A 27345-nucleotide genomic window follows, 5' to 3' on the forward strand; every position below is an offset into this window, starting at 1 on the left:
ACTCTCTATATATACACTTTAAACAATGCTATTATGTTTACTAACTCAGGCAATTGCCCTAGTAAGTCCTCTAGTCAGATGCTATCACTGGCTCCAATACACATATGAGGAGATCAAGGCATGGGCTAAATAGCATATCCAAGTTTAGATAGATAAGTAGAAGCTTAGCTGTGATTCAAACCAGATATAACTCTGGTTCATGATCATTCCACTATTATGTTTTTGTTTACATCCTTTGATGATATAGATTATTTAATTATCTAAATAAATAAATAAGACTTCAGTCTTTCTGACAGGTTTGTGTTTCCAAGGGCCTTGAGGAATACTTTGACATTTGGCATGGAGGGTTTATGGCCTCTAATGCATTGCTCCTCAAGAAGCAGTTGGTGTCTATAGGTCTATCTATACTCTTAATTGAATTGCTACCTTGTTCATTTGGTGTCACTTTTTAGAAGTGAGAGGTTCGGAGATAAGATTTCATGAGTGGGGTGGCCACCTGGGGGCAAGGGTGAAGAACCCAGATTAGTGATTTTCATGATTAGCATGGGGAAGAAATAAGCCTTTTGTCTTAGCAGTACCATAGCCTAGAAATGTTAACTCTCATATATGAATCAGTTGATTGATCTAATTGATAACTTTACAAGGAATAACTTGTCCTATGAACTACAATATCTATCATAGTAGGAACACAATAAGGATGCAGTAGTGGCATATACTTTGGTGGTAACCAACAACTCTCTAATTAGATGTAAGACCTATTCAACAAGAGGGAAATTCTCTCTAGTCCCCAAAGGCTTGTGTGTTGAAAGCTTTGTCTCTACATGCTGGTCTATTAATTAAAACACAGAAAGTGGAGGCCCATTTAGAGAAAGTAGGTAATTGGAGCTATTCTTTCAAAGGGCATATATTATCCTTCCTTATTTTCTTTCAGCTACAATGTTCTTTCTCACCACAGGCCCAGAAACAATGAGTCAATTACTCATGGACCAAAGTCACTGACACTGTGAAACAAAGTAAATAGTTCCTTTTTTTTTTTTTTTTTTTTTTTTTTTGACAGGATTTCTGTGTGTAATCCTGACTGTCCTGGAATTTATTTTGTAAGCTAGGTCTCTTCGAACTCACAAAGATCTGTCTGCCTCTGCTCAAGTGCTAGAATTAAAGGTGTGCACTACTAGCCCTCTGTTATTTTGACTTTTCTCTCTCAGATATTCTGTTACAGTGACCCAAAGCTGACTGATACAATATACACATCAGGTTTGCACTACTGGGAGTTGGGGTGAGGAAGGAGGGTATTGGACAATCATGACAGAGACCATAAGACCCTCAAGACTGAATATTTCCTGTCCAGCCCACAACAGAAAAATATCTGCCACCCATGTTATAACAAAGGACAAGCTGGGCAGTGGTGGTTTGCACCTTTAATCCCAGCACTTAGGGGGCAGAGGCAGACAGATCTCTGAGTTCAAGGCTAGCCTGGTCTACAAAGCGAGTTCCAGGACAGCCAGGACTACAAAAAAAAATCAGAGAAACTGAAAAGAAAAAAGGAAGTAAAAAATGAAAGAAAGAAAGATAGGTAGAAAGGAAGGAAAGAAGAAGGAAGAAAGGAAGAACAGAGAAAAGGAGAAAGAAAGGAAGGAAGAAGGAAGGGCAGGCTGGAGTCTGAAGGAGAGGGTCTTGAATAGGAGGACTACAGTATTCAGGCTCTGTCAATCAGACAACAAAACCACCAAGGTTCCCTAACCAAGAAGGTACTGTGATGATAGAAGTGTGTCTAAGGATGCTGCTGACTTTCCTACAAGCACTGAGAACTAACACCAGGAAGCAGAAATTAGTTAGCAGTTGGCTACAATTGGTTTATACAAGGATGTTAAGATCTGGGGCATTGCTATATACAACATTCAAACCCCATTGCCCATGCTGACAAAACCATGACTTCATTCACGTATCCTTCTCCATGTAGCTCGATGGAAGATGGTCTCATTCTGGTTACAGGGTAAATCCTTACTTATGCATACTGTTATATCAAAGCTGATGCTGGCCACCAGGCTCTCCTGCATGCCTCAGTCCCTACCTGCTGCAGGGTCCTCCTAGCTAGCATACCCCACCCCCTACCCTAAATGTCTCCAGCCCAGGAACTGACCATTTTGGCTACACAGGTCCATTTTTGGTCTCTTGGTTCCTGCTTTCCTGGCCTCCTAGCTCCTGTCATATCTGGGTTCAGTTCATGTTCACTGGTCATGTTCACTCTTAGCTGGCTTGGGATATGGTTTTTATTTTTTCCTTACTGAGTCAAGAATTTTTACACTTTAACTTAAAGGGAAGCATTGTTTTGTTTTGTTTTGTTTTGTTTTTGGAGACAGGGTTTCTCTGTATTGCTTTGGAGCCTGTCCTGGAACTCGCTCTGTAGACCAGGCTGGCTTCGAATTCATAGAGATGGGCTTGCCTCTGCCTCCTGAGTGCTGGGATTATAGGCGTGTGCCATTAGCGCCTGGCTTAAAGGGAGGCATGTTATGAATTCTTGTTGGTATATGTCAGTTTCCATCACCAGCACTAATAATAACTTTAGGGCCATTATTAAGTGAAGTAAGGGTCAGTTGGACATAGGCATTGCAATCTCGTGACAGGTGATTTGATGGAGCAGGCTATTTCTGAGTGACAAGAGGGCAGATAGCTATGCCTCAGGAAACTCAGGAAGCTAATGGCCCAGTCATGACAGAGAGGGACAAGTGATTGTGGCTTCCATGGTTTATTTTTGGCAGTTTTCTGTCTTTTGTGCTATTCAGCTTTTGGAAGAGGAGGGACTATATCCATAAACCTGAGAGTATATTTCAGCTTTCATTTTCTTGAAGGTGGATGTCTAAATCATTTATGATTTCCCCAAAATGCCAAGTGGGCAGAGTAGGCATCTAGTGAGTAGCAATAGAAAAGTAAATTATCATTTATTATGTGTAGACCCCAATCCAGTCAGAAACCTGATGGGTCATTGTTGTGTTCTGTTTGTTTTCAGATTGACTCAGAAAGACTGATGCATTTAACTTGAGGGCTGAAAAGAGGGATAACTTCCCGCTAAAAAGCAAAGAATGAAGATTCTTTCCTGAAAGCAAAATAAAACATGGTTTACCAAAAATCAACATTTATTGAATTAACCTAAATATGTTATCCAGTCTAATTTTAGCTTTGCAATAATTTCACACTAACTGACACAAAAGGCCCAGACATCTCTAAAGAAATTGATGCCAGAAATTTGAAAGCACAAATTGAAAATAAATTTCAGTTAATTTTGACATTATCCAAAATCACTGTGTATCAATTTAGCCCTTCAGGTGCCACAACTTCAATTAGTTTGTGTACTAATTAAAGACAAGTATAAAAGTTAAACACATTGGGGGATGGGTGGAGAGATGACTCACTGGTTAAAAGCAGCCATTGCTCTTGCAGAAGACCTGGGTTCTGTTTCCAGCACCCACGTGGTCGCTCACAACTATCCATGAGTCCAGTTCTAGGAGATCTGATGCCCTTTACTGACTACTGTGGGTACCAGGGATGCATGTGGGGAATTTGCATGCATACAGGCAAAACATTCCTACCCATAACATAAATTAAATAAATATAAAAATTTTTTAAATTAAACTTAAAACATATTTTTAAACTTAATAAAATGTTAGCTACCTTTAAGTACGTTGTAGGAGCAATAATCTGGATGCATATAGAGCTCTTGGATCTTAAAATAATTTGGTAAGCCATTTCCAGAAATCAACAATACTAATATATGGGTTTCCTGCTTCCTACCAATGTCAAGCAGTCTAATAAACACTTAGATACTAAGTGGTTAGTCCTGGCTCCATTTACCATAAGAAAACAGGTTCAGGGAAACCTACGGCCATGAGTGGCTTGGGTTTTTAAGGCACTCTCCTGTTCTTCCCAAGTACATGTAGATTTCTCCATACAGACATGTTTTTCTTTCACTATTAGTAGTCAGAGTCGTGGCTTGCACAAAAAGGGTTTTGTTTTGTTTTGGTTTGGTTTAGTTTTGGTTTTTTGTTTGTTTGTACTTCTTTTCCCCAGGCTTTCCCCCCCCAGATGCCTGGATTATTCAAATCTTTTTGAAGTCTTCAACACCTTCAGTGTCTTAGAAAGAGATCATTTTATTGGGTTTTATATACATTCACATTCATAACTTAGCTCAAGCTTACTAAGCCATCTGTATCCTGGGGGTTCCTGTGATCTAGATCTCTCCATTTTTTCATCCACAGGAGTAAACATTGGGCTGATGTGGTGCATTTGTTCTTTGGTAATGCCCCAGATCCAACCCTACAGCTACATAGTCAAATTCACTAAATAAACGACCTGTTGTGTGTCCACAGGTCAGACCCTATGCCCAGAAGGAAAACTGTCAAAAGAAAATTATAAAAGAAAATGAATCAATTCAGTTGAGTTCTGGTCCACACTGAAATTCAAGGGGCAGTGAATTAAGCTTTTAAATTCTCTAACTGCTGATTTTTCTATTATCCTTATATACTGACAGAGTTAACAGGGTCTTAAAGTGAAGGAAAGAAAACCCTTAGAAGGCAACTAATTGAGTCTGACCTTTAGTTATAACTTAGGTATATGAAATAATAATATGCTAACATGCTTACAACATTCAAAAGCAGCTGGGGGGTGGTGGTCCTTGCCTTTGATCTCAGCACTCAGGAGGCAGAGACAGACAAATCTCTGTTGAGTTTGAGGACAGTCTAGAATACAGAGTTCCAGGACAGCCAGGGATACACAGTGATACCCTGTCTTGAAAATAAAAATTAAGAGAATACAAGAGGCAGTTTGGTGAAATTTGCCGACTAGGGTCCCAATTTACCACATAAGGCATTTTCTACCAATTTCTCATTCATCCTTCTAAACATGTATTTTTTTTGCAAATACAAGCAAAATGCAATTTTTTTCTTTTCCCAAAGTTCAAAATTTGTATTTGCTGTACAGACACATAGAGCCCATAATGTAAAAATTAAGAATATAGATTATCCATACTTAGCACCTAGAATGCAAATGAATATTCATAGGCTGAATATTACATATACAATTAATATAACACCCCAAGTGTAGTATAATTTATCTTTTTTATTCTATGTTTTTCTAACAATAGATATATCTTAGAAATTGTTCCCACATCAGTCCCAAAAGGATTCCTTACTTGATTTTGTAGTTTTCTACTAAAGTAGTCTATTGTTGAGATAAACCCACATTTATTTATTTGATCAGTTCAGTTCCCTGTTAACAGACATTTGGGTTTTGTTTTGTTGTGTTTTTTTAATGTTTGGTCATTCTGAATAAAGGTACAGTGGATAAGCTTATATGTGCGACAATTTGCACACATGGGAAACTTCAGAAGGGGAAATGCTAGGTCATGTGTAATCTGATAGAAATTGCGAGCTCATCAACCACAGAGGCAGTGCTAGACATCTCCACTGTCCATGTAAAGAAGCACAAAAGCTCTTTGTTACATTTATACAGTCTGGAAGAAGTCACTTTCTGTGCTATCAAGGGCTGGCATCTGCTCCATGCTGCAGTGGCCATGGTGAGAGTCTGCTGACTCTCTGAGAAGGACTCCTAGGCCTTAGGAGTAATTTTTAATTTAAATTTGAGTAGCATCATGCACAGGAACACACGTGAGTGTGGTGAGCAGTGTGTAGAAGGCTTCACAGAGGGAGCCAGTGAAGGAAACTGAGATCTCACTACAACAACCACAACATGAATTAATCCCATCCAAATCATCCAAGAGAGAGGTTAGCTTCCCACAGTAACCATACAGCCTGACTCACTTCCCACAGAAAACCATCAGGTCCTCTTCAGGACTAGTCATCAGCTCCTAAAGGTTCCATCTCATCCACACCACCGCTTTGGAAACCAAGCTTCCAGTTTATGCCTATCTGAGGGACAGACCACATCCAAGTCAAGACTCGTCTGTTCAGAATTCACCATCTTATCTTCTCAAAGTCCCCAGGCATCATCCTAAACTCTTATATTCTAACACATGAGTTAATGGTCATTAATATTTTAAATGAATGTTTACATAGTCTCTTCATCGAGACCGCACGCTCCATGGAGGCATGGAGTATTTCTTTGATGCCTTCATAATTCCCAGTACCATGTAAATGCGAGTCACTGGGATGTTTGCAGTGGAAGTGGGAGATCAACTTCTGAGGCTAAATGGCACTTTGTATATCTCAGCTTTGGTGTAGGCTGGGAGAGGAAGATTGACTCTTAGACTACAAAGACACATGCGCATGCACGTGTGTGTGTGTGTGTGTGTGTGTGTGTGTGTGTAGGTGGAAGAAACCATTCAGAGAAAAGACATTAATTAACAAGTTAGCACATGATCCGATCCTGCTATGGGACCTGGTAAAGCCATTGGTTGTCTAAGGACTGCCATAGATGACAGTGTGTCATTGTTACTATAAAGATACCCATCTTCCTTTGAAAACATCCCGAGACGTACGTTATTAGGAACAGCCACCATGCTTTGAGGGTATCTGATGTCAAGAAATTATCCAAAGATCAAAAGCTTCTTCCAGCTGAACTGCTGAGGAAGTGATCAAGAGAGACAGCACATTCAAAGATCGACACCTTAGCCAATGGTAAGCGTGATGACATTGGTTTTTTTTTTTTTTTTAAACGACAGATTTCCCTATGGTTCCAGAGAAGCCTTGGGTTCTGAACTTGACTTAGTTCTAGGTTTCTCACTTCCTTTTCAGAGCCTGATGACTGAAGCCCATGCAGCTTCCCAGTGTATTGCTAGCTCACCTCCACGTTCACAGACCCGAGTGTGCTCTTGGAGCACAGCCCTTCAGGTCCCTGGCTCTGTGTGTCTCACTGTTTCTCCTCCCGCCCCAACCCCAGATCTCCAACTTGGATGGAAGACTTGTGAATGTTTACTTCCCATTTTCCTAAACCTATAAAGCAAAAGAGACTGAATATGCTTAATAGATTTTGTTTTGTTTTAGAGACAGGGTTTCTCTGTGTAGCCCTGGCTGTCCTGGAACTCACTCTGTAGATCAGGCTGCCCTCAAACTCACAGAGATCCACCTGCCTTTGCCTGTCCAGCTTAATAGAGTTTTAAGATTTATTTTGTGGATTTGAATGTTTTGCCTGCATGTGTATATCTGCACCATGTACGTTCAGTAGCCAGGGTCCGGAAGAAGGCACTGGCTTGATTGAGTCCCTGGAAGGTGGTTGTGACTGATCATGTGAGTGCTATGAACTGAACCTGTGTCATCTGCAAGACCAAAAAGAGCTCTTAACCTCAAAGCTCTCTCCACAGCCTAACATATTATTTTTCATGAATCATTTTGATGGTTTTCAGCAATCATATTCAATAACATGCTGTGTAAGTGTGGAGAATAAAGACAGGAATGAATGTATTCTAAGTGACTTTTTTTTTCTACTGGAGACTAAACAAAATGGTCTAAGAAACAGAGATGTGTAATAAATAAACATATTTTATTAAATTAATGCGATACAATGACAATTAGATGCAAAATAAAATTTCCAGTTATGGTGATACACAACACAAAAGTATAAAGTGCCTTTACAATCCAACACCATGATATGATGTTAAGATTTCAAGTAAAGTGAAAAAATGGAGTGTCTCACTCAACTGTGTTCTTAAACTTCATACAAGCATGACATTGCCATGAGAATCATCCTGTAAACAAACATGTGTTAATAGGTAACAGAAGGGTTCCTTTGGGGGTTCAGATTCACCAGGCTGGCTTGGAACTCTATATAGCCTAGGATGGCCTCAGCTCCCAGAGATCTGCCAGCCTCTGCTTCCTAAGCACTGGGATTAGAGACATGCACCCCCATACCTGGCCCACTTCTTCAGTCTTGACATGTGATAAAACAAAGAAGATTGAAAGAAAGCTCTTGGCTCCTCCTCCCCTCCTCCCCCAAGAAGAACTGATTCTCAAATCCACTGGAAAATGTTATCTCAGAGGCCCCCAGGCTGATGAGAGCCTGCAAGGGCTCACACAAGCTAATGGACTTTTCCTGGTGCAGATCCAGGCTGGCCAGCAGTCCAGGAGCAATGCTGGAATTTCCAGGAGAACCTCTAATTAGCAAGCTGAACATCTGAGTTTGGGAAAAGAAGTAGAGGAGAGACAACCCTGACAACACAGTTCCAGATCTGCGTCCGTCACGGAGTCTCAAATAAGGCTACCCTTTGGTATTGGGTGACTCAGTAGACCCTGGGGACTCATGGTCTCCCTTTGAGCACACACAAAATGCGAGAAACACAAACTCAGTCAGTAAATGTTCTCCAAATGGTATTTTACAGGTACAGACAGCAGACACAGCCTGGCCTAGACAGTGTGGAAATTTACCTGGAGGGATGGGAAGGATCCTTCGTGGATCTTAAAATGGGTTCTAGCAGCTGCATGAGGATTGATATGTTAAATAAAAAGGGCAAAGTGTACAGCAAATGCACAGTGAGCTACCATTTAGGAGTTAAAAAATATAGTTACTTTGACATATATTTCTATATATTAATTGTCTTTAGGGAAATATATGTGCAAAAGCCATTGATTATCACTTGCTTCTAGGAAGGGAGTAGCATGGGAGATGGAATAGAGTTTTGTTTTGTTTGTCTTTGGGACCATTCTGAGTCAGCTCTCTGTTGACATGTATTTGGATAGCATGTGCGTTCATGTGCACGAGGGTGCATGTAGGTATGTGAGTGTGTGGTGTGTAGAGGCATCATTTCTAGGGCTCTATCTACATCATTTTTTGAGACAGCAGCTCTCTTAGGTCCGAAGCTTACCAAGCAGGCTAGGCCAGCTAGCCAATGAGAGCTAGGAATCTGCCTGCCTCTGCCTCCCTGGTGCTGAGATCAAAAACATGCAAGCATATCCAACTGTTTTTTTATGTAGGTTCTGGGGAACAAACTCAGAGTTCCATACTTGTGAGGAAAGTACTTTATAGCTGAGCTATATCTCCATCCCTCAGTATTATCTACATAGAAAAATAAAAAGAGAACTTTTAAACAATACTAGATATTATATGGAGGACATAATATTATATGGCAAAGATAACAAATCAGGGATACATATAGTGCTAGACAAGGAACTCAAGAGTTACTTTCCAGGGTCTTTTAAATATCTATTCCTTGTTAATGAGCATTGTTTGAGTATTGAACATGCATAAGCATATCTACCCAGTACTCTAGCCTACATCTCTATGCTAAGGGCCAGCACAGTACAAAAGGCATGGGTGTGACACACAATGCTACTTAATAAGCTGTTTTTAGAATTCGTTTCTTAGCTACAAATTGTATCCCAAGAGCACAGTGGTTGAAAGGTAGATACCTGATAGCTGTTGTTCCCTGGGCAAGTTACTTAACTGCTCATCTTCTTGGGCTATGAAATGAGTATAATAGAGGTTACCATGAGGGTTGCTATGGAGATGAAATGAAGTTATTGAGTGTAGTACCATATATTTGTGAAGCTGACACTTAAATGGAACTACTGTGGACTACTGCCATAGGGCCTCGAGGACTGAGAATAAAGACTATTCAAGTCAAGCAACAAGAGCCCTATCTACCAATCGCGGGTCCCTCCATGTGTCCTGCTTGTACTAGTAGTTAGAGAAGACACCAAGCACCTCTCAGATGCTTGTGCTTCCCAGGCTATGGACAATGTGATAAGCAGCAATTGAGTTTGCTGACTACATTTTAACATCTATTATGGCTTTAGAATGCATCAGTCACAACTACACTCCCACGACCAGCACACACAGACTCAGAATAAATAGAAAACACTCACACTTCAACACTTGTGACTCTCTGTCTCTCATCCAGGCACTGAGTGGAGGAAAAGGGCACTTCTGCAAGGACCAGATATTAAGATGGGGATTCTCAACCCTCTTTCCCAAGATGACTGATGGACAACTTGCTTATCGGTGTCTCCTGAAGAAATGTCCTTTGTGCCAGGCTTCCCTTCCAACACTTTCTCTCTGATCTCTTCTCTTCCCAGGTTCCATTTTGAGTCCTTGGCCCCATGTCCCAAGGACCCCTTCTTTCACAGACCACAGACTGGCAATCCCACCTTGGCAATCAGAGTCTTCAGCTCTGCTTACGTCTCCTCGAACTGTGTTTCTGGAGAGGGATGATAATATAATGATTTCACGGGGGCAGGGAGTGTGTGGGGAAATGCACAAACATATGCAAGAAAAACAAATTGGGTATTTGCTAGATCACCTAATAATGTTGCAGTAAAACAGAGACAAATTCTATGTCACCTGATGGAAGATGACTAACATGCTTGTTTGTCTGGGACTGCCCTTGCTTTAACATGGAAAGGCTGAGCAAGTTAGGCTGGTCCCTGGGGGTGATTCAACAGCATAAATAGCAATGCACACCAGGGAACCACCTGGGTGTGCACAAGGTCATTAGACCATTTTCATCATCGATTTGGGTTCTAACAATATTAAAATGAATTAGAAAATGTAATATAGCTTATTTAAAATGTAGAGTGTAAGGGGTACTGGTTTTCCGCCTGCCGCCGCCGGTCTGGTCTCACTGCCACGCCGCCAGCCCCAAATAATACACAGAGATTCTGTATTTGATATTATACTGTTGGCCAGGTACTAGTTTCTTATCGGCTAGCTCTGCCTTTAATTATTAACCCATTTCTGCTGATCTATGTATTTCTCTTACTGGGGAGCCGGCAGCATACTGCTTTCTTCAGACTCTCCATCTTGACTCCTCCTTACTACTTCCTATTTCCTCCTTGTCTCCTAGTCCCTCCTATCTTCCTTTCCTATTGGCCAACAGTGCTTTATTATTAACCAGTATGAGAAACATACAGAATGACCTCTCCCATCAGTAGAGCAGTGGGGGGTTTTGTACTCTTATAAATATAGACATTGGTAGCAGAATGAATTGAAGCACATAGGGTAAGAGCAAAAGTCCATGGTAAAGCTGTGTGTTCTCACCCACCTTGTTTTATCTTCTCAGCTTTGCTTTCTCTACTATAAAATGGAAGTGATTCTCATATTTATATGAGCACTTGGGGACAGGGTAAAGAAATGAAATACCATATACCGCACAGGAAACAGATAACAGCCAACCACACTGCAGAATCATTTGTATAGTTACACTTCCATCTAACTCAGCACTGTCCCGGTCGCAGGACTACTGTGCATATAATAGTTGCAGCAGCTGTAACTGCAGCAGCAGCCTAGACAGATGTGCCCACCCCTTCTTGATTCTCCTTGCACAAAGCTGCTGGCCAAGGCCTTTCCTCTGCAGGGCCATCCCAGAATTTCCTCAGCTGAGGGAGTTGTGAGGCCGAGGCTGAGGAGTCAGCAGTGCCCACAAACAGCCTCCTTTGGAACTAGGGGAGGTCATGACTAGTAGATTTCTCTTGTTATAATAGCCTTGTTTTTGTTGTTGTTGTTGTTGTTGTTTGTTTGTTTGTTTGTTTTTCTTGTTTGGTTTTGCTATTTGGTTCAGCCAGCTTGCAACTCATCATCCTCCTGCCTCAGCCTACAGAGCTCTGGAATTGTGGCCCTGCAGCACCAAGCTTGGCTGCTTCGTTCTTCACTTGCCTTCAGTTTGCCCCTCCCTTCTATTAGCTACACTCACCATTTTGGTTTTTTGAGTTTGTATCTTCGGTGCCACATTTTTCCACATCTAGGGTTCTCACTGAAGGAGAAGAAATTGGTCTTTAGTTAAATAGAGCACAACACTACAACCCACAGTCACTCAAGTTTCAATTCAAGGTTTTTATGAGACACTGCTTAATCGCCAGGCTTTTAGTCCACGAACTTCCTTATTCCAGGTCTCAAACCCCAAACAATTTGGGCATGTTCTCTCTCTCTCTCTCTCTCTCTCTCTCTCTCTCTCTCTCTCTCTCTCTCTCTGTCTCTCTCTCCCTTCCTCCCTCCCTCCCCCATTCCTGCCCCTTCCTCCCTCTCTCCCCTCCCTCTCCCCCTCTCGGATTATCTGCTTTGTTGTCCATCTTTCCCTCAGAGATGGCTGACACCCTGAGATACTTTATTTCTACTGAATCTCTGCCATTCTCATTCTCAACCAGTCCTTCCAGATTCTATTTGGCAACATCTACTTCTTGTGCAAGTCTAAGTCTACTCTTAGTCTACATGTGTCACTGAAACTTAATGTTCTGTCCTGGTCACCCTCTCAGTTCTGGTCAGAGCCTGTTCTTTGGAAGCAGCTGACTGCCACCCCGTCAGTTACGTCACTTTATCTATACACTTATCCTCCGGAGGGATGGGTGGGGGGGATTCCTCTCCGAAGATTGGAGTTCCCTTCCATGTTCTACTTCCCTGTTTCACACAAGTCCATCCATCACTGGCTCTCTTGGTATACATCTCAAAGCATTGGGGGAAGTGTTTATTCTAAGTCATCTTACAACAGGAAGACATTATTTGAATGTACTCATTTTCCTAGACTTAAACATTCTTATGGGTAAACACTGAAATAAATATATGAAAATCGTTTGAGACAACATGTCATATTGCCTCCAGAAATATTGCAAAAAAAAATCTTTGTGGTAAAGATACTGGTTTTAGATAGAAATGTTTTCCAACTTAGGGTACCCAGAATCTAGTTCCGCAGGATGTTTCACGGAATGCCTTGAATTCAACTGAAACCAACAGGCACCAAGGCTTCTCTTCAAAGTCTGTGGCCATTTGCATGTAAAAAAAGAAACCTTAGGGCGATCTTCCTCAGCCTCCACTGCTGCCCATCCTACACCTCACCTCTGCACTACACACAGCAATGCTGCCCAGCCTTACTGGGAACTACTCAACATTGGACTCCTCAGTGCTATCTTGAGATCTAAGTCTTTCAGCTTCTCTAAGCCCTTGCCCAACTCATACCTTCCAAAATGCAACCTGGCTCAATGCCACAGTCCCAGATAGAAGATGCTACAAAATAGCAACACGAGCAGGACTGAAGGAAGACTTAGCACACTGGCTCACCTGAGTCACAGCTCACACTTAATTTCAATAACTGAAAGTGAGCAAGCCCTAAAAGTAAAAGGCAACACCCTCAAGGTCAAGTGTTTCCCAGTGATGCTCTGCTAGCCTTTTGGGTCAGGCAGTTCCCTGTGATGTGGGGCTGCCCTTATCAAGTCAGGGTGGGTACCATCTCTGGAACTGCTCATTATCATAGCCAGAAGACATTCATGTACTTCTCCACAGGCAACACAGAAAGTACTGCAATGAAGGAAATACCTTGTTTTCTTATGCAGAAGACGACTATGGATGCTACAAGAAACAACAGTAGTGATCCCAGAAGTACCCAATGAGTCCTCTTATTTGGGAGAAATTCTGCAGGTGGTTCTGAAAAACAAAAGAAAGAGATGCTGACTAAAGATCAAGTTATGATGGGAAATAGGAGAATGATCATTCTTGAAATCTACTTTGGCTTTAGGATAATCTTAATTACTAAAAGTTAATGGCCAGTTAAGGTCTAGAAGGTCTCCAGCCCTGCACACATGAAGGAGACTGAATTATACTGCCGTGGATTGGCTTTGACACCTCTGAAGTCCTTTATCCAGCCTATAAAATAGAAATGCTAGGAATTTCTTGTGAGGCTGTCTGTGACATCCTAAGCATAGTGCCACAGAAAGTGACTGCGATATTAAATGGTGACCTTGATGAAGTAAATTCCTTGTACACTCTTTAATATTAATGATAACAGCTAACATAGCATGGAAGGCCCACTCTAGAAGATGGGGGACTACCAGGCACTGTTAAACATCTTTGGCTCTTTGGCCCCCCACATCTGTCATCATGATCAGGGACCAATGCCTGTTTTTCTTCTCCCGTGTTTGAAACTCTCTGGACATTCTAGTTAGTCATTGGCTTCTCCTGCCAGTTTCTCTGTCTGAAATCTTGTGAAAGATGGGTCCCATGGCATGAGGATGCTTTGGGATTGCCAACTCCCATCTCTTGTCATAAGTCAGTTCCTATTTGGCCCCACTATGAATCAACTGAGATATACAATACTGAACTACACAGTTTATAAAACCTGCTCATATATATTTTATTTGAGTTTCAAAGTATCTTATGTTAGACCTACTAAGTATTTCTTAGAAAACAAACACAAGTTACAGACAAGAAGACAGAGTGCCTAAGTTACTCTAGGATGCCCCACAAATAAGCAGCTTTTTGTTGTTATATTATGGTGATGTTTGTTTGTTTGTTTTCTTTTTGAGGCAGAATCTCTTGTAATTCATGTTGACCTTGAACTTGCCATGCAGCTGAGGATGACCTCGAACTTCTGATCCTCTTGATTCCGCCACCCAAGTGTTTGGATTACAGGTGAGCCCTACATCACCAGGCTTATCTGGTGCTGGGTACCAGCTCTTTCTGAATGTTAGGCAAGTACTCTCCCAACTGAGCTACATCTCCAACCTTGTGAAGCAGCATATAATGGCAGGGTCCTAGTAATGCAGGTTTTATGAGAGTCCAATTCCAGTTACAATGTCTTCCTTGATTTCTAAACCTGTCTGCTCTCTCTGGTTCCAGTCCACTCTGGGCTGAATTTTCATACTAGTTGACTTTTCTCTGTAGCTTTATTTATTTTCTCTAAAATTCTTAGAGCACTACTATCAATGTACATTGGGGGATAAATGGGGGAAGAAGTAACTCTCCTCAGAATACCTCTGGATTTATGTCCTCATAATGCTCTGAGCCTGACTGTCCCTATCCCACCTATTTCTGTAAGCTAACAAATTTACAAAACAGCTGAACGTATACAGTCAAAGATCTCAAATAATTTGCACACACTACAGCTCATTTGATCCCTACAGTAGTCTTGCCTGTAGGGAAAGTGAACTACACAGAAACCTAATAGGTTGCTAAGAGACATGAGCCTCATCTTCTATACCCAAGGCAGTTCTAGGAGTTGAAACATCAGAGAATGCCTCAAAGAGGGATTCGGGGGCAATAGATCTTTCATATTGAGAATAAGAAAAAAGGACAATGCATCTGTCCCCTACTGGGAGAAGACAGCAGCTTCTATGTGATAATGGTTTCAATTCCTGAAGCATCAGATGAGTTCTTCTCTACGGTGCCCTGGCTAAAAGACTGTTTCCTACATCGCAACTATCCCCTGTTGTGTTGGAGCACAGTGACTGTCCTATTCATCTATGAATACTCAATGCTTCACATACAGTTTGTCATGGTTGAATACTCAGTAAATACTTGTTGAATGTTTATTAAGTAGCATTATGGCTTGCATGCAAGAAAATAGCATACATTTAGTAAACATAAGTATTGTTTATTCACGTACTCAGCCAGCTACCACTGAAAGACTATGATGGAGAGCTGTCATGCTAGGGGACAAGGGACAGAGTTAGTCAGTTTACCTGGGATGATCAACTCAGCTGTGTGGTTTTCCCCCGAATGTAATCTCCAAAAAGTACAGTAGAAAACATCATTAGCTGTCGCATTGATCCTCAGAGTGCTGGTCACATTGAAAAGCTTCTCCTTTGTTTGGGAAGTGGTGACAGTAGTATTGCCACTCAGGGATTGTTTGCCACTGTTTGTCCAGATGACTTTAGCTTCTGGGTAGCCCTCAGCCTGACACGTTAGTTCATGCTCTGATGTGGTTGGATCCATGGAAATTCTGTGGTTGATTTTTCGGTACGGGGCTAGGTCATAATAAGCAAAAAGAGGTCAGGACCCTCTCTCATCGCAGGTGTTACAAAGAGTATCAACTTGGGCCAGTTCTTGGAGAACTATGTCTCCAGCTCAGGTATTCTGGTAGCAGGGGATGCATGCTAGTCTTCTGCTTAAATCTAGGCCAAGTTTGGGCTTAAGGAACAAACACATTGCTGTAATAACCACATTGATGTGTTTATTGGGCTCAAACTAAATGTGTCAACTAAATAAAGTAAATTATCATCTTGAAACCAAAGGTCTTTCTAAATATAAACTGTATCTATCTAGTCAATAATCATTGGCCTACTCACAATGTTTAGCGACCTACTTACAGCCTAGAAGAGAGATTTTGTTCCCTACTCCATAGCTAAAGATATAAGAGCTTCACATAATATGATATTTTCACAAAAATTTGTCACAGAGCAACTAGGATAAAGCAAAGCTGAAATAATGACATGGAGTTTTGTTGCTCTTGAATCGAGAAAATGACCATCCATATATTAGATATAATTATGATTTCAAAACACAAAAGTAATGGGCTTTTATGAGCACTTGAGCCCTCGGTCTTGTATACATCATATTTAAGGACAATTAAAAATGAAACCACCTATTATGCCTTATTGAATAGGCATAATGACTCATGAAATAACGTCACCACAATAGGGTCTATCCCACATTACACATGACTTAGTTTTTCTGGGAAATTAAAGGTTTAAATTTAAAATCCCTGTCAATGGTAAAACGTTTGGAATGAAATATTTGCATGCTATTATCATTTCTCCTGGGAGTTAACTGAAGGAGAACAGCACTTCATTTAGAAGAATGTGGTGAAGTAATGGGCAGATTCATCCATAAATGATTCAACTTCACAACTTTCGACTCTGAGATGGGCACATGTGTGAAGACGCTGCAAGAAAACATGAAAACTTCTACTTACAAGCTTGCTATGGTACCTGTTAAATTATTTATGCCTCACAAATGTTGACGGCAGTCACTGTACCTTACTGTCTGCCACAGGAAGAGGGGAGGGTTTTGATTTATATTTAGGTTACTGTCGATTTTTCAAATTCTCCTGTCTATTTTTTTTTTTTTTTTTTTTGAGAAAGAGTTTCATGCAGACCAGGCTAGCCTTGAACTTGCTATGTAGCCAAAGATGATGTGCCTCTACCTCCTGAGTGCTGGAATTACAGGCAAGTATGTGCTACCACACACTGGTTTCAACCCAAAACTTCACGAATGGCAGGCAAGCACCCTATCAGCTTAGCTACAGACCCATCCCCCTTGTCTACTTTTAACTGAACTAACTTATTTTTTTTTTAAATGAGCTCATTCAAAAGTCTCTTTGCAGAAACAAATGCTTGAAGATAAGGCTAACATTTCAACACAAAGCAAAACAACCACTTTCTGAAGTTAAAAACAAACACTGAGTTAGATAGGATAAAGTACTGACTGAAATAAGATTATTGAGACCATCTACATTTGTTAATGAGGAGTTTCGTCATAACATAACCTGATGCCACAATTGGCAAGACACTACAAATATTGTTTATTCCATTTATTTCACCTTTTGGATGTCTATTTGTGTCCATTTCAAGAATGCATCCTGTATTTAGGTTGAACCAACTGTATGAAATCAGTAACAGTTATCTTCTTTAGACCTTCAAAATGACAATTGCTTACCATATAAGCTATGCAAGTTTATTCTTTATAATCACATACAAGCTTATATAATGCTTTACTGAAAGGGTAAACAAGCAAATTTTGTTTTGAAACCTCTGGTTTAAATCTAGAACACTCTGCTATCTAGTTAGGTAATCAAAGCAACTATAAGTTCAAGTTAGTTTTGAAGCTGTTACAAGCTTGATGCACACACCCCACCCCAAGTACAAAGATGGGCAACAAAACACAGTAAGGGCATAGATTTTAGAAACAGGTTAGTTAAGTTTAGAACCTGGCCTTATCATTTTGTCTGGGTAGACTTTGGACAAACTGCATTATTTCTTTGGATCTCAACTTTTAAAACCTTAAAATGGGAAGAATAATGCTACATAACATTGAGTCTAAGATGCCAAGATACCATCTATTGAAAGATACATTCCAATTTGAAAGATAGTAAGTAGGAAAACATAGCATGGCCAGGATCAAGTGCTTCCCCGACAGAGGCATGTTAAAGATGAAATGAATTCATATAAGCAAAGAGCCCAGTGCATGGCCTAACACGGATCAGGAGTTGCGTAAGTGTCAACTATAACAATGCTCCTGCTGTCACCCATCAGATTAGGAGAGACCATGAGCATGGCTGTTTCTCCCCTTCTCATCACTACTTCAGTGGGTCTTAATAAAGTTCTCATAACTTATGACAGTCTGGGAAATAAATTTTCCCACATTCAAACCTGCTCATATAGCAAATATTTTAAGTTAATCGTTTTTGAAACAACCATTCCTCCCTTTAACAAATATTTTCTTTTCTTATTGCACTGAAACATCATTAAATGCCAAGGCTTAGGGTTACAACAATGAATAAAACAGACCCAAAGCTCTGACCCTGTAGTTTGTGTTCAAGAAGGAACAAGAAAATAAACATTCTGAGGCATATTACGTAGGAATGGATGACACAGGAAAGATTTAAGCAGGGCCTGAGGATCTGCTGAGCCATGACAATCCTTAATCATTGATCCATATGATTAAGGTGTTTCCTACAGTGGCTTAATGTCATTTAAGGTCCCAGAAATATTAAATGGACATTTCAATTTTTTTCCCTGACATTCAGTTCAATCATTAAAGCTAAAGATTTCAATTGAAAGCCAGATGCCTGAGGGTCTTCTGAAGGTTTTTGAAAGTATAATAGCACCCAAAGAGATAATGATAATTGAGTTAATACAAAACTACACCCTTCTAGATTTCAGTTTTGAAATGCTTCACCTTTAAAATCCCATGGTGGGTTAACTCCCTCCTGGGAAGCTGTATTACCACACACTTACAGATGGGAAGAGAAGAGGGCAGCATTACTGTGAAATGATTTGCATAGGAGATGACTCAGGAGCTCTACTTCCTTTGCATGCAAAGTTCCTACGTGCCAGCCACCAACATGCTAGGGATCAGACCCACGGTCTTACACATGGGCAAGTATTCTACCACTGAGCTATGTCCTCAGTCTGGTTCCCTTATTTATTTATTTACTTATTCATGTAGAGAAAGGCTCTTGCTAAGTTGCCCAGGCTGCCCTTGCCCTTGAACGTACTCTATACATATAGAGCCCAGACAAGACCCAAATCTGTGATTCTTCTGTCTCAGCCTCCCAAATAGTGGGGATTACAGATTTGAGCCACAACACATGTCAAAACCAAGGTTCGAATTCTTGGTCTAGCTCAGCTAAGCTCCAAAAGCACTGACTGCAGGCAAATGACAAGGTAAATAGGAAGTAGAACGCCAATGTCTAAAAGAAAATGCAATAGTCAAACAAGACCTTCAAGTTCTCAGCTTTGCCCCATTAGACCCTCCATGGAGAGGCCACAGCTCCAGAAGCATGCCTTTTGCATCAGAAATATTATTGAGCAGGTAATCTAGAATACATGCTTCCTCACCACAAAATCAGCTACTCACAACAAGCCAGGAGAGACCTCTGGACACAGACTTAAACTCTATGCTTTCTTCTTCATGACTGCTGGGGCTGTTCTTTCCCCCTACCCCAGGTTCAGCAACCTTGACTGTTCATGGCCTTCAGGCTTCATGATTCCTTTAAATGTCTTAGAACAAAATAGATACCTCATATTTGATGATGTACTAACACATGCTCAAGATATGGACAACCACATCCCTTCTTTCATGAATGTCACAAATGAAAAATTGTAAGTAAGAGACAATGACTAAAAGACAAGTGATATTTTCATAAAAATGGTAGCTTTAAGTGATCCATCATCAGAGACCCACTAATATTCCATCAAATGGACACAGTTTTCCTATCTCTACGTAATTTTTAGGTAATCGTTATCTTGATCCCTTAATGAGAAATGTGAAGTTTCCTTACTTATATTGATCTCCACACTAGCTTAGGAATAAAAAGATCAAAGGAGACCATCTAATTCTGGTCAAATATTTAAAAACTTATTATGAAAACGAAAAGAAGCAGGCAGATCCTCTCAAATTTAAGCCTGGAGAAGACAGAACTCAACTCACTATCAATCAGGGAGAAGTTTCAGCGGGTCACAGGAGGGAGTTCCAAATTGGAGGGATGACACTTTGGGAAGTATATGAAGCAAGGAGCCGTGGGGGATTTCTGGTCCTAGTGGGCATTTGGATTGTCTGTGTGCATGCCTAGGATGGGCGCTGCTCTCAATTCTATGAAACCCAACAGTGAAAGCAGAGGTGGTTAGTAAGGTATTTCCCTTCCCTTCTCTTAGCTAGTTCCAGCCCCAAACCTTGAACTCAAGTGACCCGATGACATTTTATTTTTATTTATTTATTTATTTATTTTATTTTTTTTTGTGGTCATTATCCAGGAACTTACACTAGTAGTTCCTCCTCAGCACTCCCAAGTAACACTAATACAAGCCCTGGAGACAAATGTGTAGCTTGTACCATTTCTGAGAAAGAATGGCTTCTTCTATGCTTAACAACATCATTTCTCATCCTTTATAGACCAACCTTGTCTTTTTGAATGTGAACCTTACAGTAGGCTGTATATATGGGGTACGTATTTATGTATGTATGCACATATGCACATATGTATGGAGATACTCAGAGAAAGGAAAATGCACTAAGTAAGCCTGATAGAGTTTAAGAAATATCCAATAAAGGTTCTGGAGGGTTATGCAAATAGTACATGCATGCCATGGATGATAGTGCTGAAGAGAGGAGGTGCATTTTCATGATTCCTTTCCGTGATATCTGAATCATATGTGTAAACATATATATTACATTTATGATAATAAGAAGCAAACAACTGACATCTAATCTTTGAAATATTACAGAACTGGAGAGCATGGTTGTGCTGGTACTAGATCTCAAATTACTGTCAAACACAGGTGCTAGGATTATTCACTGGTGGAATGTATGAATGAATGAATGAATTAACGAACGAACGAATAGGCTGTTGTTTTTCTGTGAAAAGTAGGTGTGGAATTCCAACAATGAAAAGCTCTCAACCCTACAGAGATGTCTTAAATACAGGTCAAGGCTTCCTTATCGGGAGGAATTCTTACCGTTGACTTTCAGTGTGATTCGCTTGTAGTCTGCACCTCCATAGCCGATCATGCAACAGTAAACACCCGCGTCCTGCAGTTTCACGTTTGTGATCTGAAGCCCAGCATTTCCCTTTAAAAGCTGTTCCTTTGGCAACCAGGCTCTCCCCCTGAAGCTACTGTGTTGATGTGTCAGGTCTGCCTTTCCATCTACAAACTGAATAACTTGGTTGTCGTTCTTTTCCCAGTAGACAACTAACGAAAGCAGGTCCAGCTGGCCTTCTACTGGGAATCTGCATTCAATCGTGACATTACTGCCATACTCTACCTCATACAGGTCCTTGGGAGCCGTGATGGTAAATGCTGAAAAGAAAGAAGACCAGCCTTCAGAAAATGGAGAAGTCCTCCAAGCACATTTGAAAAATGGGTAAAAGGTTACAATCACTTTATCTGGTGAATCACATGAACACTAAAATTCTTCTTAAAAATATCTTCATTGGGAAGATATACAAGCAACTTAGCTTAGTCCCAGTCTTGTTTAAAAGAAGCCAATAAAGAAAAGTATAACAGTGGGCCATTGCTCCAGGAATTTCTGGTAGTTATTCATGGGAAATGGATAATATTTTTGTTTTGTATTACCTGTATTTTTAGGCTCACCCCATCCCTGTCTTTTGTTTTGTTTTGTTTTGTTTGCTTTTGTTTGTTTCTAGTGCTGGGATATTGAGCCCAGAGCTTTGCTCATGCCAGGCAAATGTTCCAATACTAAATTATCCCTATAGCTTCTGTATTTTCCTTCATCTTTTACAATGGTACAAGTAACTTGTTTATGAAGAAGGAAAGCTAAAGTGTGCTTTTAACAAACAAAGCACACTTCTTCAAATTATTGCAGGGGCTTGGGTGATTGCCCAGTAAGTAAACTACTTGCTGTGTGATGGGAGAACCCAAGTTCAAATCCCAGAACTATGTAAAAACCAGCTACAGTAGCATGTGCCTGAGATCTCAATCTCAGTTCTCCTACAGTGGGATGGGGGGAAGTGACAGCAGAATCTCCAGAAAGTGTGGGGCCAGCTGCCTGCCGTACTCAACAATGAAAACAAGAGAACTTAGTTCAAACAATCTAGAAGGTGAGGACCAGCACTCAAGGTTGTTCTTTGATCTCCACATGTGTGCTTACTAAATGCATGGGTTGAGTGCCCATGAGCACACACGTGCACACACACACACTTCATATGCATACACACATATTACTTCAATTTTTAACTCATGGTAAAATATTGAAAACACAGATCCCGCTGACTTACCATTTAGCAAGTGACAGCAGACTGTGAAGATGATAACAATGGCAAACATTGCCATTTTTTTTTTCAGTTATCTAGTAATGAGAAACACAAAAAGAGAGCTGCTTGATTCAAATAGCCGAACAATTTGATCCCAGTAGAAGATTTGTCCTCTTATATAAATAACTCCTAAGAGCCAGTAAGGAATGCACAGACAAGCAACTGTGGCGGTTCTGATTTGTAAGTGTGGAAATACACCTGCAAAGTTGAAAGGTCAATACTTTCATTTTGTAACCCAAGGTTATACAGAACCAAGTGAAAAGAAATTAGTATGGTGAGATGAACATCTTTATATTGAATTATAAGCCCTCCCCGGTCGATAATGGACATTCAAAATAAGCCAAGGTAAAAATACCTTCCCAACTCCTTCAGCTGCACCATACGCTTTTCAACATCAACAACTATCTGTAAAACCTGCCTTAGACAAAGCTTCACAGTAAAGAAAATCTGATTTTCACTTTCATTTTTCAATGCTTCCTCCCCCTTAAAATCTCCCCTCTGCCTCTCTAGCACTCCAAATTATAATTCTTTTCCCCAATAAAGAGAGTAAGTACACTAATAACCAAAGTGGGAAGAGAGAAGAATTTGATTTGGCCCATTTACTAAGGTCTGGGTACCTGAGGACCACTCTCTGAGATGTAGCTGTCTAGTTTTCATTCTGCTGACATTTTCACAACTCAGTAAACACTGAATATCTCTCCTTGAGTCTGACACTGTCTGGGGTACTGAGGAGCAGTGAGCAGGAAACAGAAGCCATTCTGCTTTGGAACTGATGTCCAAAGAGGTTGGTACTACACCCCAGCCAGTCCATTAACATTTCCCCTCTCCTATGTTATTCACATTTACAAGCTTCATAGGAAATTCAGTTTTCCCTGCTAGCATCTCCCTGACTGTACACAATCCATATGACAGGCATATAAAGCAGGAGACTAGGGCTGTTGGCATTCACTCTTTAAGACTCAGTAAGTCTTAAAGGCTAAGAGGAAAATGAACAAGAGTCCCACATAGTTCAGAGAATAATAAATACAAATGTAGGAAAGGATGCTCTTTCTAAGAATGTATATTGAAGGCTTATGATAACGTTTTTGACCTTTTGCTCTACCAAAAGCATAGCTTTCTCATAGTTAATGAAATACAGGCAGACAGTATTTCTTGACTTTCATTGGTAAGAATGTGAAATTGTATAGCTTTTAAAAGATCAACTTGGTAACTCTGTTAAAACTTTAGCTGTGCTCTTTACTCCAGACTTAGAAATTCACCATAGGGGGGAAAATAAACACAAATATAACAGGGATGACATGGCCAACAACAGCCCCAGATTTGAAACACCCAATGTAGACTAATGGCAAAATAAAACTGTATATATTCAAAATACCACGAGGGGACAGAACTTAGTACATGCATAGGGAATGAGTTTGCGAAGATATAAGAAGGAACTTGGAAGGCAGTGTAGTGTACAAATATACAACCCTGACCATGATTATCTGTGGTGAAATGGGACTTTTGCAGGAACCACAGGGAACTTCTCACCCGTTTATACTTTTTCAAAGGAAGAAAAAAGATAGAAGAGGAGAGGTGGAATCATGAATGGTTTCTTCCTTTTTCATGTGTGCACCCAATTTTTAAATGAGTGAATAAACAAACGTTTTGCCTTTATTATTGCTCTCACCTATTAAACTTCTGAGTATTTGGCAGATGAAGTGATTTCATGGGAAGGCCTCTAGAAGTGGAGTCTAGACATCTTCGCTGAGGTTGAATGACCACATTACTTTATTTTTATGTTTTGTTGATATATATATATATCCTAATGTAAGTGCATAACATACACTTTCCTTCAGGAAGCATTCGGTAATATTGGCTAACATATTTGGTTGCCAAAGTTTGCTTGGTTAGGAGGAGAGCTGCTACTGATTTGATAAAAACAGAGGCTCGAATGCTGCCAAGGCCTCTCCCAAGGCATAGGACAGCACCTGATGGCAGAGACAAAGACGGTCCACAGTGCCACTCATGTTAAGATGGAGAGACGGTGGCCACTCTGATCATGTCTGTAAATAGTTTCCTTTCAACCTTTTTCCTATAAAGAGACAGTTTTCCTCTTCGTGTTTAAGTTTTATTTCATGTGTAAGAGTGTTTTGCCTGCTTGTACGTATGTGTGCCACTTGTGTGCCTGGTGGCACAGAGGCCAAGAAAGGACACCAGATTCCCTGAAGTGGAAGTCACAGATGGCTGCGGGTCCTCCCGTTAAAGCAGAAAATACTTTAAACCCCCGAGTCATCTCTCTAGCCCAATTTCTTCAATATGTTTAATATCCACTTTTAAAGCTTATGATTATGACATAATGTCCATAAGTCTTGTACCTAATGGGCCTTTTAATATTTAACTCCTTTATTGCTAGGTTTTAGGGGTAAGTTTTGCCCTTTTTTTCAAAATCATAAGTATTTGTGTATTTAGCCATTGTTTGGTGATTATCTAATGTGTGCCAGGTCCAAGGTTAGGCCTGGAAGATAGAATTTCATAAAGCGAATTGCTGATCAAGGAAGAAAAAGTATTTTACCAATTTGTGACATGTTGTGAAAATTGGTACCATTGCATTTTCAGCCAGTGCTGACATTTTAAAACTTTTTTCTAATTCAATTCTTGAAAAATGCAATTTGAATTTTTTTGAGGAAACATTTAGTTCTTGATAATTATCTAAGTAAGTTATTTTGCTGTTGAGGTCATGGGCTTCTTATTGACTATAATGAACTCTTGATATTAGAAAAGGGCAGATCTAACAGCATCTGAGAGGCTGCGGTAGGAGGATCTCGAGTTTGAAGTCAGCCTGGGCTACACAGTGAGACACTATCTTTAAAAAAACAAAACAAAACAAAACACACATTAATCAAAAGAGCCAAGGAAAATGGCTCATTATCCTCTTGCTAATATTAGACACATATTTAAAATCTTGCTTTCCAGTCATCTGCCCAAGGAGATGGATGAGATGTGATGACATCCAGGCCCGTTAGGATGTGAGGGCATGGGAGTTGTGGCATTGAGGTTGTAGGAGAAATGGCCATGCCAAGTACTGGAGAGTCACACCAAGCTACCTATCTGATGTCCGTTGAAGGACCACAGAGCTATGCCTGCTTTTGTCAGTATCGACGGTAGACTCGGTTGGAACACTTATCCAATATTTATGAGTCTGCTTTAAAAGCTTAGTATGAGGGGCTGGAGAGATGGCTCATCAGTTAAGAGCATTGGTTGCTCTTCCTGAGTTCAATTCCCAGCAACCATATGGTGGCTCACAACCACCTGTAGGGAGATCTGGTGCCCTCTTCTGGCCTGCAAGCATACAGCAGATGGAACACTATACATGATAAATAAACTAAAAAAATAAAACAAACCAAAAACCAAAAACCAAAAAACCCTTAGTATGATAAAGCCTTACTGAAAGGCTATGGACTAGGTCTGATATTCACCTTATTCAGGATTGTACCCTCTCCTCCCTGGCCCTCAGAGTGCAGCTCTCCTGTGAGTGTGAAAGAGAGGAAGTCCAGGGGCTGTGTCTGTGACCGCTGCACCTGCTCGGCTTAGTGGCTCTAACAGCACAGGATCGTCTTCCTCTGACAGGAACTGTAACTTTTTATGAATTTCCAGCCCAGAGAGAGCAACAGAGTACAACTGGGGAGAAGTGACAGCTCCTTCAAGATGGGGAAATAGGTTTGTCCCCTGGGGAAGTCCAGAAGAACATCATGGAACACCATTTCTCTATCTCCCCACGAGGGCAGGCGGGGAGCAGATGCAAGCTTCCTTTCTCAAAAGTAAGAGGGAGGATTTACCACATTTTCAAATCCTATTAAATGACCCTAAAACTTGGGTCCAAATCCCTCCCTTCTTGGTCCCACCTTAAAGCCTGTAACTATCTACGCTGTCCAGTGGGAAAAGGCTAATAATATTTTGAAAGTAGAAAGTTCTCCTTAAATATTGCCTGTCTCAGTCATTGTCAGCTGCATACACTTTCTGGAATGAATCTTCAGGGGTTTTTGTTTTGTTTTTCATACAAAGGTCTTTCAGATACCCAGACATAACTATGTAGCTATAAGAGTTATCTGAAGGAAATGCCCAAGCCATGCTCCAGGCAGTTGCATATGGTATAATCAGCGAACGACTGAGCTAGTAACCTGCTAAAAATAACCTGTGCACCCATCAGTGGGAGAGTGATGCCCTTTAATTATCCAGCACAAGAGCATACAGCAATAAAAAATAAAATAAAATAATAATAATAATAATAGTTATAAACTCTGGCTACCTAATTCTTAGGAAAACATAGCAATTATTTATTCAGAATAAAAATAAGTAAGATTGAATACCGTACTTTACTTTCTTAGGACAACCCCAAGCTAAACTGACATAGCCAAGGTCAATGTGTCTAAGAAATGTCTTGGCATTATGTTGAATTCTTCCTGATTGTCTTCCAGGACTCCTTTAGGTCCTCAGGACAGAGTAAAAAAAAAAAAAAAATCTCAGGCTATAGCACAGCGCCCTGTATCTTGGCAAAGGAAGGGACCTCAGGAGATGCTTCAAGTGAGACAACTTACCCAGTCATCGCTAGTTAATAAAGTCGCACTAGGACTCATTCTTCTGACCCAGCTGCCTACCCCAAGCCCGTATTCATAAACACACAGTCGCACACACAAGTGACATTAACGCTAACAGTGCCTTATCTGCCGATTCTGAGGTCTTAACTGTGCCCGGCAGCCGGCTCTGCTGCCTATTAACCCATCCTATTTCCTTGTTGCCTTTTCCTCTCTCCATCCTCAAGGGTCTCTGACTCCGGCTCTAACTTGCCCTGCAAGCCGCCGGCCCAGGAACTCCGCGAGAAGACGCTCCCTACCTGTAGGCGGGGAGACTGGCGGCGACACGAAGGTGCAGCCTGGCTTGTGGCAGGAGGCCAGCCAGTCCCCGAGCTTTATAGCCGAGGACCGCCCTCTTGTGTGGAAACCCTGCCCACCTCCGCTCTAAAACCAAATGGGAATTGCCAGTCCCATCGGATTTTGTGCTCAAAGTTGGGCTATTATACTGAATTTATAGGAGAACAAATCTGGGGGTCCGGCGTGGTGACGCACCCCTTTAATCCCAAGACTCCGGAGACGGAGGCAGGTGTATCT

The 27345-nt window shown here is 40.8% G+C and overlaps 1 protein-coding gene across 1 annotated transcript; it reads right to left on the minus strand.

Annotated features, from left to right (window-relative positions):
• Positions 1 to 7472: 7472 nt before the first annotated feature.
• On the minus strand, positions 7473 to 27254 carry Cd274 (CD274 molecule). Its single transcript, XM_051199961.1, has 7 exons — positions 27072 to 27254; positions 22163 to 22233; positions 20883 to 21224; positions 15387 to 15671; positions 13246 to 13353; positions 11633 to 11692; positions 7473 to 10141 (listed from the first exon to the last, which is right to left on the minus strand). The coding sequence occupies exons 2-7, from the start codon at positions 22215 to 22217 to the stop codon at positions 10119 to 10121; spliced, it is 873 nt and encodes a 290-aa protein (XP_051055918.1). The 5' UTR covers positions 22218 to 22233; positions 27072 to 27254; the 3' UTR covers positions 7473 to 10118.
• Positions 27255 to 27345: the final 91 nt, after the last annotated feature.

The sequence above is a fragment of the Phodopus roborovskii genome, unplaced genomic scaffold (genome assembly GCF_943737965.1).
Source record: "Phodopus roborovskii unplaced genomic scaffold, PHOROB, whole genome shotgun sequence".
NCBI lineage: Eukaryota > Metazoa > Chordata > Mammalia > Rodentia > Cricetidae > Phodopus > Phodopus roborovskii.